The sequence below is a fragment of the Saccostrea cucullata genome, unplaced genomic scaffold (genome assembly GCF_032062105.1).
Source record: "Saccostrea cucullata isolate Sc308-1 unplaced genomic scaffold, CSIRO_AGI_Scuc_v1 ctg1, whole genome shotgun sequence".
Classification (NCBI taxonomy): Eukaryota; Metazoa; Mollusca; class Bivalvia; order Ostreida; family Ostreidae; genus Saccostrea; species Saccostrea cuccullata.
In genome coordinates, this window is record NW_026920581.1 from 499,249 (window position 1) to 512,500 (window position 13,252).

At 34.3% G+C, this 13,252-nt stretch overlaps 2 protein-coding genes across 2 annotated transcripts in view; both read right to left on the reverse strand.

Annotated features, from left to right (window-relative positions):
* The window catches only part of LOC134252059 (sodium-dependent serotonin transporter-like), a 234,793-nt gene that overhangs the window by 186,120 nt on the left and 35,421 nt on the right, over nt 1–13,252 (reverse strand). The window lies entirely within an intron of this gene.
* The window catches only part of LOC134251993 (potassium voltage-gated channel protein Shaw-like), a 9,859-nt gene continuing 2,593 nt past the window's right edge, over nt 5,987–13,252 (reverse strand). Inside the window, exon 2 of the mRNA XM_062734395.1 lies at nt 5,987–7,274. Within this exon, the coding sequence (XP_062590379.1) occupies nt 6,147–7,274 (1,128 nt within the window). The 3' untranslated portion in view covers nt 5,987–6,146. The remainder of the gene's footprint in view (nt 7,275–13,252) is intronic.

Below are 13,252 nucleotides of genomic sequence, written 5' to 3' on the forward strand. Positions count from 1 at the left end.
CGTAAGCGGGTTATGTAAATTTTTTCTGCAATAGCTGCGACCGTTAAAACAAAGAAAGACATTTTATTGTTTATATTTATATCTGTTTAATAATCATTTAAAGTAGGATTAAAAAGATCAATTATTGTATTAATGATGCGAACGCCTTTATACGTTTCATTGATGGAACAGCCATTGATCAAGAAATCTGTACAGGCGACATGCCTACTGTAGTTCATGCAGTGATTAATGCAATGGGTTTTCTTAAGAAATAAAGGAGAAAATATTCAGTGGATGTAAATATAAGGAACATAAAACAACTTGAAATAAAGAAATGTTGAACATTTTAGCTTGATACGTTCATTATTTGCCAAATTATTATAAACTTAAAACATTATTTGATCACCTGGCGCCGTCGCCGTTTTCTTTCAAGACGTCCGACAACGTCGTTTTTCGATGTCCGCTTCTTCTACCCCATGCACTTATTTTGATGAGATTACCTGGAGCTGAGTAAGGACTTAAACTCGTCTTGTTTGTATGACTTTACAATGTCATGAACAGCGGTTGTCAATGCATTTAATATTGCAAATGGATTTATACATTAGGAGCGATCCTCCGTTGACTGTGCCAGCATATTTTGCTTTTGGAGTTCAATAGCTACAACACATGCTCAACGTCATTTTTTTTTACGTGATGGGGTTTTCACACCTTGACTACAAATCGACATTAAATGTGCATCCCTTTTTTTTTCTGAATCTATTTTGGCTTTTAAAAAAAGTACTAGTATTCTGGATGCATACTATTTCTCCGTAGCCAGTTCAAATATTTCCTAGGTCCATTTTTTTCAGGGGCAAAACTTGATAGAATGTTGGAAAAGGAAACTCCTCCCCTTTTTGACGTCATTTTCAGAACCTTATTTGATTGGACACTCCATGTAAAATTTATGGTAAAATTTCATAGAACTTACAGATCTAGAATGAGGTAAAAATTCCATATTTTATGGAACAATATACAGCTGCAGATCTGTAGCGTTATGGTTTTATATATTTGTCTGTTGTGGTCAAAGACAAATATATAAAACCATACCGCTACAGATCTGCAGATAGGAACAATAGTGTCCCAACATGTAACTGAGTTAACGGGATATTTGGATGTCAAATGTTCATATCAAAAGAGTTTTTCTCATTTACACTTAGGTCGAAAAAACGTCGTGTTCGAGGTTGCACCGCCTGGACATACCATTGATTATCAAAACATTGCTAATTTATCAAAAAATAAAATTTATGATTTGTTGTTTATTCTTTAGATAGAAAAGATTATTCTTACTAGATATTTTAAAGAATGGAGGCGTACAAGTCGATGTCAATCCCCCGCACCGAGAAAAGACATTTCTCAATTCTAAGAGTTGATGAAAGCTATATTTTTCAAAATTATATGGTTTATATCATTTTTTACACATTTAATTCTGTATTTCATTGTTTTAATAATTTATTTTTTCACTAATATTTTTAAGATATGTGAAAACAAAAAGAGAGAGCTTCAAATTTGATTTGAACTCTCTCCATAGCGCAGGGTTTGGCAGAAGACCGACCGCGTTAACCACTGCGCTACGAAGTATACATGTATGCGCTATCTATGTCTGTCAGTGTAATTTAAATGAACGGATTTGTTGAAGTGAACACTTTTTCAGAAAAGTTCAATTTCCATAAAGAAGGGGTTCAGATTCCATTTTTTTGGACAAATGAAATAGATTTCTCATTTACGTTTCTGTCATTTAAGCGTTAACGAAAAATGGAGACTTGACCAATTCATGTTCAAAATTCTTTTTTATGGCTCTAGTAAACCCATTTTCCACTAAATATGCTAAACTGTCAAGTTTGAAAAAAAAGATTGTCAAATGATATGATGTTTAGTAAAATAAAATAATAAGATGTTTTGAAGATGACATTACCAAGAAAATGATTTTAGAAAAAATTAACTTTTCCGTGAATTTTGAAAATTGAGAAATATATTGTCTCAGAGCGGGGGATTGTCCACGCCTTTTCGCCCTCTTTCTTTATTGATGTACCTATAGCAGTTTCAATTTTATGGCGCTAGTCCACGAACTTTTTAATACCCCTCGTAATGCATAGTTGTGACGAGAAAGGGTGCTTTTTCCTAAATTCTGAATTTCCTGGCCCCTGGGTCAGGGTTTCTGATGTTAGGGCGGGACTTTATTGATTGTGGTGTGAAAAATGCATTAATTCTTTAAAAGTCTTCTCCACTGCTTGCGCATGAGTAATAAACAAAGTTACTAAATAGTTATGATGACCAAGGGTGTTTCTTCCGAAATTGTAAATTTCAAGGCCCCAGGTTCAGGGGTTCTGGTGCTAGGGTGGAGCTTCATTGATAATATAGTGAAAATACATTTATTCTTTGAAGATCTCCTCTTCTTCTGAGTACAAAGCAGATGAACTACCTACATATGATGAGCAAGGGTCTTTCAAAATTGTGAATTTCTGGATCCTGGGTCATTGTTACTATAGAGGGAAGGGGGAAATATGTGGCCCAGAGGAGTGGGGCTAAAACTATCAAAATAAGTACCATCTTCAAAAACTTCTTTACTCATATGGACGTCTGTAATAAGCATGATTGTAATTAGAATTCTCTACTAAGAGTGTTCTACCAAAACTGTGAAATTCGCAGCCCCAGACTCAGGGGTTCTGGAGCTAGGGCGGGGCTATATAGAACTGAAATAAAGTGCATTATTTCTTTTAAAATATTCTCCTCAGCTTTATGATTTGCAGAAAAAATATTGTTTTGAAAAACAGCCCCAGGTAATCAGAAAATAGATCAAGGAATCTTGATATTGGTCTGACTTGCAAAAATTTCTTTGGTCTTTTATTTGTACAGATAACTCTATCATATATTCAACAAGCCCAAAAGATTATTACATACTCCAATTTCAGAGATATCTCTCAATTTTAGTTTCGAAAAACGTCACTTTATTATCACCCCCCCCCCCCCCGCTTGAAAAGTGTGATCAGGATATCCGTCCGTCTGTCTGTTACGCTTTGAGGTACCCATCTCTTATACGCAGCTCCTCTTCTTCCACAGAATAAAATTTAATGAGACTTTGGCAGAATCGTTGTTACAGAGTGTCATTGCGCACCTCCTATTATTGTCCCCCGCTTTCGTGAAAGCGAGGGGATATTAAATCTCATTCGTCTGTCAGTGTGTCAGTCAGTCTGTCTGTCCGTCCGTCACAAAACTTAAACTTTGCTCATAACTTTTGATTTAGTGGTGCTATGACTTTCATATTTCACATGTGTATTGCTTGTGACACGACCTTTCTTTGGGTACCACCAAATTTTACCTTTTGACCTTGACATTGGAGTTTGACCCACTTTTACACAAAAATTCCAAACTTTTACTTTGGCCATACATGTAACTCTTAAACGGTAGAAACTAGGGCTTTCATATTTCACAGTTGTATTCTTTGTGGCAAGACCTTTCATTGGATACCAACAACTTTGACCTTTTGACCCTGACCTTGGATATTTCCGTATTTATGAAAAAACTTCAACCTTGGCCATAACTTTTGATGACTAGGGCTTTCACACTTCATATAATTTTATGTAATCCATGTGATAGGGCCTTTTATAGGATACCAACAACTTTAATTTTGGCCATAACTTTCGAAAAGTTTGGGCAAGGGCTGTCACACTATACATATGTAAGACTTGTTGCAAGACCTTTCATTGGATATTTATAACCTTGACCCTTTAATCTTGGAGATTGGCCTACTTTTTAAAAACTTTAACGTTGGCCATAACTTTGGAACGATTCGGGCAAGGTCTTTCATACTTCACCTATGTAATACTTGTGGCAAGACCTACCATCAAATTTGACCTTTTGACCTTGACCTTGGAGTTTGACCCACTTTTCTCCGTCTATTCCACTGAATAAAATCTAACGATACTTTCAAAGATTCTTTATTACACAATGTCATCGTGCACCTCTTAGTTTTCTTTTTGATCTTGCACTTATTGCGAGTCTCCCAGAGCAAGACATGGATTTTGCCTTTGTAATCATTTGGGAGACGGGGATATCATTTAGTGAGTTCAGTGCTCAGAGTACCTCTAGATTTCCTTTATTTTAAAGTAATGGTCTCCTTAGTCCTTATGTACATGTATTTATAGGTATATCTGTTAACGGTTCTAAATACACTACTTGGTAAATGGAAATAAATAAAAGACCTTATCCATAGAAGATAAATGAGGCCATTTACAGTTATCAATGTTCCAAATGAGAATGACTGTTAAATAAATGGAAATATTTGCTATAAAAAAGACATTTTTTAATGAAGAAAAAGTGACTTAAAACGTCTTGTAACGATCACTGGGGAATGAGATATAAATGATGATGATAGCTACGCGCTTTACTAAATGTAAATATTAAATTATGAATTATTTATGATGCACATTTTGCACTATTGGAAATTTTGGGATACATATACTACACATAGTATTCAAACTGACATTTTCATTATAAAACAAAAAAAGTATCATTTCTTTATTGTTCTGTCGTATTAAATTTTTATTAAAGTTATTTCTATAATCGGAGATGTTTTATTCAGCTTGATCATGAGTTTTCATATAAAATTAGCCATAATAAATGCACACATTGTCTCTGCTCATATAATTACATTTATTACACATGCTGTTACATGTTAAGAATAAAGACAACCAATATATGATCTTACAAAGAAAACAATGTTTTATAAATAATTGTTAGGCCTAAAAACATGCCAAAATATTTTGTAACGATCGATAAGTTGAATATTATACACATAATAATTATCAATTAAATTCAGTTGGAACTAGTGCTAATTGTAACGGGGACCGTTACAGATGTTCCCCAAACGCTCCCCAACTCCCTTTTGGTGCCATATTCCCTGTAAGCTTCATTAAATAAGACAAACTCTATGCATCTGAGATTTTAACAACATTTACAAAGAAGTGTACAAAAATCATTTAAACTTTAGCATTGCATGCGTGCACATGTGAATGCATTTGCGTCATGACCATATCATCTTGTCTACACAATCTATATTTTTAATACACTGAATATTAAAGTATTTAATCCAAAATTATTTAAAAAATACGCTCATTCAAGTGTATGTTTGATTTTACTCATTTCACGTGCACGCACGTGCATACATGAGCATGGTGACCATACCTTCTTGTAGAAGTCCATTACATCTATCTATGTTCTAAATTCCACCCCGTTTGGGTGAAAACTAAGGGAGTTATAGCTGTTTAAAGTTTCAACCAATCAGATTGCAGCACATGTACACGCACGTGTATGCATGTGCATGGTGACCATACCTACTTGTAGAAGTCCATTATATCTATCTATGTTCCAGATCCCATCCTGTTTGGTTGAAAACCAAGGGAGTTATAGCTGTTTAAAGTTTCAGCCAATCAGATTGCAGCGCACGTGCATGCACGTGTTTTCATGATAATTGCTTTATTTCATGTTGTAGGATATCCTAATGCATGACTATGTTCAAAATTACAAAGAATTTTGTCAAAAAACAAGAAAGATATTGAGACTTTAGTTGCAGCCAATCAGAGCAAAGTGCACGTGCATGCGCGTGAGATCTTGCTATTTTCATCATGTCGTCATGTCTATATTACTAATATATCCTCACATTATGAGTTTCAAAGCATTTCATCTAAAAATAGAACAGTTGTGGCTATATCTATTATATTGGTCATTTCACGTGTTGCACGTGCACGCTCTTGCAAGCACGTGCGCGCAAAATGACCTTGATTCCGCAAATCTACATAACATGTCTACTAACCCTAAAAAGGTTTTACCCACATCGGACGAACAGTTTACAAGATCATTCCCGGACAAAAAAGTTCCAGGAAGAAGAAGAAGAAGAAGAAAAATAATAATAATAATAAGAAACAGAGTAAAAACAATATGTTCCCCAACTTCGTTTGGGGAACATAATTAAGTACATGTATATATCTGATGTAACTTTTATATTTCCTTCTTCTCCTCTAGCAGGGTACTTAGGAACTTCAACAAGCCGAGTGTCCCTAATGTATGTGTATCAGTAACTAGAAACTTTCCAGGAATGAAATGTTAGAACAAAATGGACATGAACAATGAATTTAAACGGGTAAATCTGGCACATCATACCATATACCATTATGTTTTTCATTTACATCTGTCTTTCGTGAAATCGCAGACGATGGGGTTTCTGACTTCTGAAGTCCATTGGAAAACTTTTTCCCCTTTTTTCCTTTTTGTTTTTTCGGAGAATCATTTGTTTTTGAGGACTGAGTTGTTATTCCAGTCAGTTTAGAGTTTTGTCTTTTGACTCGATTTGTTGGCGATGGGGGACCGGAAGTATAGCTGTCGACTTTGGGAGATTCGCCCCAGCTACAACAGGACTGTTTCTTCTTTTTATTCTTCATTAATTGTCCCCGAAGTCTCCTTTCACTGTTTTTCAGATAGTACTCACTAAAATTAGCAGCGACGACTGCAATTGGCATTGCTATAATGACTATTCCTGCAGCTGCGCAGGCAATACCAACAAGTTTTCCCGCAAAGGATGTCGGGTACATGTCTCCATAGCCGACCGTTGTCATGGTGATGATGGCCCACCACATACTTTCAAAGATGGTGGGGAAGACATCTTGTTTATCGAATTCAGCAAAATACATGAAACTGGCAAAGAGAACAGAAGCCAACAAAAATGTAATGAATAAAAGAAATAATTCCTTTATACTCGCTTTCAGAGACATGAACAGAATTTTTAAAGCACTGAATTGTTTCATAAGTCTGAAAAATCTTAACAAACGTAGAACTAACGATGCTTTTAATACAGAATAAAAGTTTATCATTCTCTCATCATCCAAATAATCCTCCATCTTTGTTTCAATGGCAAACGTTGTCCACATGGCGACAACAAGATACACATCTAAAACATTGAGAACATACGTGAAGAATCTTAACTTCCGTGGACAAGTAAGGAAATGGGCAAGGAGCTCCAAAGTAAAGAAAGAAATGCAAAAAAGATCGATGTTGTCCAGCACTGGGTGGACCTCCGTGGTTAAGAACATGACTTGCTTGGTGTTGTCTAAATTCACTGAGTTGAATAACGCAATGTCGGAATAGTTCTTTAGAAAGACTAGTCTGTTGAATGTCATTATCTGTGTTCGACAGTATGGCTGATATGACAGGAGAAATACTAACACCGACAACATGACCAAAACCAGGTACAAGGTGTTAAATATCTGAAAGTGTAAAGCAAAATATTGTAAATGCATTTAAAAAAAATCATTTTTTGAGACATAAGTCAGCTCATTTAGAGGTGACATTAGTCAGCCTCTCAATTTAATCTGATTTAAATAATCAGATCCTTTGATCCGCTCACATGGATCGCTACACAAGGAGTGTGCCATCTATGTGAGCTATGTGGCAACGCACTTTGAAAAAATTACGCACTTTGAAAAAATTTTTCAAAGTGCGTAAAATTTTTCAAAGTGCGTTAAATTTTGGACACACTCAACGCACTTTGAAAATTTTTTTCAAAGTGCGTTAAGAATGCACATAATAATTTTTTACCATGGAGGCATTTAACGCACTTTGAAAAAATATATGAATTGTAAGCCCCAATTTTTAATGCATACATGTATATATTATGTATATCTTTGCAAAATGTTTATGTGCCTACATGTAACCCCCCTTTCCGGTACTGATGCCTATGCTACACCCAAATATTATGTGTTTACATAACTGGTATGACGTTGAAAACTTTCAATAAAATTAAGTTTACATAAAATGCATGCAAACTTGAAAAAATTTAGTACAGTAATGCATTTGAGCGAGAAAGAATTTTCTAAGTATGGAAAAATCAAAATCGCTCACTTTCACATTCTGATGTGACCTCTTCACAGAAGACTTATCAAACAGGTTCAATTATTTATCATACCTAAGATTTGCAGGAATATTGACAAATCCATACACAGTTTTTCAAAGTGCGTTAATATGGTCCATATTAACGCACTTTGAAAAGAAATTTTATTTTTTCAAAGTGCGTTGACTTGGTCCCAAAATTTAACGCACTTTGAAAAATTTTTTCAAAGTGCGTAATTTTTCAAAGTGCGTTGTAACAGAGCTATCAAAAGATCTGATTTTAATCAGATTGCCTCTCGATTTGAGATGAAACATATCAGCCTCACATTTTGAGGTGACATTATTCTGCCTAACATTTTGAGGTGACAATTTTCTTCCTAGCATTTTGAGGTGACAATTTTCTTCGAAACATTTTGAGGTGACTATTCTGCCTAAAATTCTGAGGTGATAATTTTCTGCCTAACATTTTGAGGTGGCAATTTTCTGCTTAACAATTTTGGGGGATTATTATTCTGCCTAACATTTTGAGGGGACATCATTCTGTCTAACATTTTGAGGTGACAATTTTCTGTCTTACATTTTGAGGGGACATGTTTCTGCCTAATATTTTAAGGTGTTATTATTCTGCCTAACATTTTGAGGAAATATTAGCCTCACAATCTGAGGTGACATTAGTCAGCTTAGAAATTTAGATGAAATTAGTTAACTTAATATCTTGAGGTGACTTAAGTAAGACTCACATTTTAAGATAACATGGATAAGCCTCAACGTGTAAGCGTGGCATACTCAGCCTCAAAGAGCAAATTCAAGCAAAATACCGTATAACTCGCTTTAATCTCACATTAGAAATTAAGAATATTTCAGGTTTTTTAGGGGGATCTTGGAATGAAATTGTTTAAAAATTAATCGCATTTAGCATAGTTTTCCATGTTTACAATTCAAGTATTTTCGCGTTTTAATTTATTAAATGCACTCAAACAGGTTTTTTTTTCAACGAACCTTATTCAGAGGTTTGAGATGCCGGTAGTATATGAAGCTTTTCGAACATTAATTATTAGCATAAGGTCCAATGGGAAGTTTATCTCTATTTGTATGAAACCAATACAATTAAATTCTTAACACATAATATGCTTAAAAACTATGAGGCAATCTTTAAAAACAAATGTCCTGGTGTCCTCTCCCGACAAAATGGCTAAAATGACTCGACTCGGAACTTTATTTAAACTTCCAGGAAGCAATTATTCTTTTTTTTTTGTTTTATGTATGGGAAATAGAATTTCAAAAAATTAGAATTGGAATAGAAATTTACTGAGAAAAAAAATTTCACCCTGCTACCGACCCAATACGAAAGAAACAGACATTATTCTAAAGTTGTCCTGAAAAAAATTAATTAGTCGCTTAATGAAGGGGAATGTTGCATCCAGACCAGTCACACCCGCCGTGGACCCTGTGTATTGATCAGGAAGACGGGACACCCTGTTGTAAAATTCGATATAAAAACAAAGGCCTAATAATTGGTATGAAAAAAAGTCAACCACAATACGACCAAATGATAGGTTACATGTACATTTGCTTACAAGGTCATTACAACGATTTTCAATATGCTGACTTCAAACGAGATTGTTAAAATTCCTGTAATATCAACTTATCTGTCAGTAGCCTGTATCAATTTCAAAACTGACTGTACTCAGAGCATGCCCATGACTGTCGAGTAAGTAAGGAGATGTACACAGCATACGCAGGTAATACCGGGGGGTTTACTGCATAAGTAAGAAGTGGATGGTGAAAAGCTAAATTCACCTCGTTTGTCATACAGTAATAGTTGTAAGTTGGAGCTTATCGTTTATAATCAGTAAAACATCCAATATGAATAAGATGTGCCAGAAAAATGAATATATAAGTGAAGTGTATTTGAGAATAAGATGTCGAAAAGGTCCATTATAGCTATCGAATTAGTCTATTTGAATAAAGTGTAAATTGTAATTTTTTAATCATTAAAAGGGTGTAATAAAGTGAGAGCGATATTTTACAATAAAATTGCCATTTTTCGCCCAGTTTAGGAATAAAAATATTACATTTGTAAAACAAGAGACCATAAATCAAAACTGAACTCTTTACATGTATAATAGTAGCTGCAATAATGTAACCCTCTCCTTTTTTTGGGGGGGGGGGGGGAGGGCTACAACTCCTTAGGATCTCCGTAATGGTGCAGAGCGGGAGCGATTCCCTCCCGCACGGATTTCGGCTTAAATTGTTAGTAAACGGATATTTTATTTATATGTCTTACCTGGACTTCCAAAATGTAGTTATCCCAGACATAAATCGATCCAAAAATATACAGAACAATGCATATATCAGTATTTTTCGTATATGTCAACATCACAACTTAAATTTATCCGCCATGTTTACTGACCTTGACAGATTTTATTTCGGGACAGCCAATGAGATTAAGGATCTATGGGGAGCGGATTTCTTTGAAATTACCTTATTTTAAGCTTAAATATCGGTGTTTACAAAAAAATGAAACATATGGAATGATTTTATTTATCGATGTTTAGTGTTACTATTCATCACAATTATTTATAAACTTCGACATTTGCTTTGTTGAGTTGTTCTAAATTTCAAGCGCAAGTCTCACTACGTCACGCGTGAACTGTCATGGCTGCTGAAGTAAATGCACAGATTTATTTTACATGGTTTTCGCGTTTAACGAGCTTCGATGTCGACAGTGAATAAAAATTTCGTCTTATTAGAAGTAAGTTGATTGTGAAAACAATTTATTCTGCCTGCAGTCGCCAGTATTTACAAAATATTTTTGCACCATTACGGAGATGCTGTGGAATTGTAGCCCTCTCCAGAATATAACAGATAAAAAAAATGGGAGAGGGCTACATTATTGCAGCTAGTATAATAGAAGTCCTTACAGTAAACCTTCTGACATTAAAAAACATTCGTTTCTAAGGCAAATATCTTTATTCATATATTTAACACTATATTTGGAGATTACAGAATTAAATGCCACTGATCTTCAGATCTTATCAACGATTAAAGGAAACTAAGCACAAACATTTGAGATTATCTTAAAATATTTTCCCCTATTACCTAAGATTGAATCTGACTTTTTCCAGAGTTAACATTGGACTTGGTATTACATAGCTCAGAAAATCGGCGGATTTAATAAAGTATAAAAGTGCAGACTAGATTGAAACAAGACTACTCTTAGAATTATAAAACATTTACTGTAAGATGAAGATCAGTTAAAATTTCTCAGTCCTAAACTTGCATAAGCATGCATGATTCTACTGAATCCGCTTTAACAATTGTACATGTATAACCGTATCAAGGAACATTTGATTTTCTTTGTAGGCAGTGCGCATTTAAAAAAAAAACAAGAGAAAAAAGGGAAGATATATAACAAACAGTATTGGATCTCAGAGAAAAAAAAATACAGATTTACAAATCTCTGAACAAAACACGAACCCTCTGGAGTTCCAGAGGTGAGATCAGGTGCCTTGGAGGAGTAAACATCCCCTGTGGACCTGTCACACCCGCAATAAAGTCTGTGTGTCATAATTGTTTAAAAATACACACAGATATAGAAGAACGTATCTACCATAATCCGATGATTCTCTGTCTTCATTTTATTGTTGCTTATTTCTGCCCCCTACATGCAAGATAAATTATGTTAACATGCAACATATTTATGTAGACATGCAACATATTTATGCCAACATGCAAGTTACCAATCTTATAAGAAAATATAATTTTCATATGGGTTAATTTACTTAAGTAAACTAACGCCGGTATTTGACATCGCAGATGCAAGATATTTACGTAGACATGCGACATGTCAACATAATTTACTTGCATGTTGACATAAATATGTGGCATGTCTACATAATTATGTTGCATGTCAACATAACTTATCTTGCATGTAGAGGGCAGAAAAATGCCACCATACATTTACCGAGAACGGTAAGATACCGGTCTCCTTTATCATTTTCCGAGAACGGTAAGATACCGGTCTCCTTTAATAACTATACTGTCTTCTACCATGAATATTTTAATACTTTAAGTTTCTGAAAACATTTTTCATTATCGAACAAGAAGTTTTATATAGTTTTACTCACATGGGTAGGAAAATAAACGTGTAAAGTTAAAACAATATTTAGAGATTTAAGAAGCTTTAAATCATAACATTTTCCATTCTGTAAGATTCTGACTGCATCTGCCATTCACCTACCAAGAAAATTTATATTTGAGGGTTGTCCCACAAAGTCGTAGACAATGTTTATAACTTTGTTAACATGCAACCAATACTAACCAAATTTTGCATAGACATAATATATTCATTGTTCTTTAAATTATGAATTTTTAAATATATATCTTTCACATTAACAATATTGGGACGATTTATATGAATGCGGATATGGTCTGTCGGCGAACGAACAAATTCGGAATAATTTGCGCATATAACTATTATATTTTCTTTTATTTCTTTGATACTGCTATAAAACATTGAACTCAAAATTATATCAGTGAAACCAGAATCAAGATCTTAATAACATGTCAAATTTTCATATAAATAGCATTCGAAACAGACGATTTGGTGTCATGATTTTCAAAGTGTTGTTGGAATTGAGTTGGATGAAAATGACGTCGTCACACGCGTAACCGCGGCGCACGGGGATGTAATAAATTGTTTTGGATATGGTTTATACAGTGTATACATCAGAGACGGAAAAAAAGAGTACAGAAGTGACATTACACACTATATTCTAGTAGAGAAGTTGTTTTAAATGGTATGAGATTTAATGATAGCTTTTCTTCTATACCAAAAATAGTTACCGCATGTAAGAAATAGAGTACTGTTTGTTAAACGCAGTGGGGAACGTTCTGGGCCACGAATGATGTCAGACAATGTATATTCTCTGCTGCCTACAATGTAGGGTGATCTTTCGACTGAAATTTGAATCTGCTGAAAAAACAAACCAAAAAAAAAAAAAAAAAAAACGGACAGCAGCGAATTAAAATAAGTCCCTCAGTCAAGAGTGAAAAAAAAAAATTAATGGCGGTTTACAGACGCGTTTGAAGCAGAAAAAGAGATCATGACGTTACGAGACGTAAATTACGCTTGCTTTCGTGCGCCGATATACACTTACATGCTTTTTTTATTTTTTTTTTTATTTTTTTTCATAATTTTCTTATTAAATGTGATATCATCATGAAACTTTAAATGCATAATCATAAAATGTTACTTTTTGCTTTGACAAGTAAAAGAAATTTAATTTAGCAAAGAGAACTCATAGTTTTACTTATGGGGGAAAATTACTTTTGATTGTGTTACTTTCGAGAA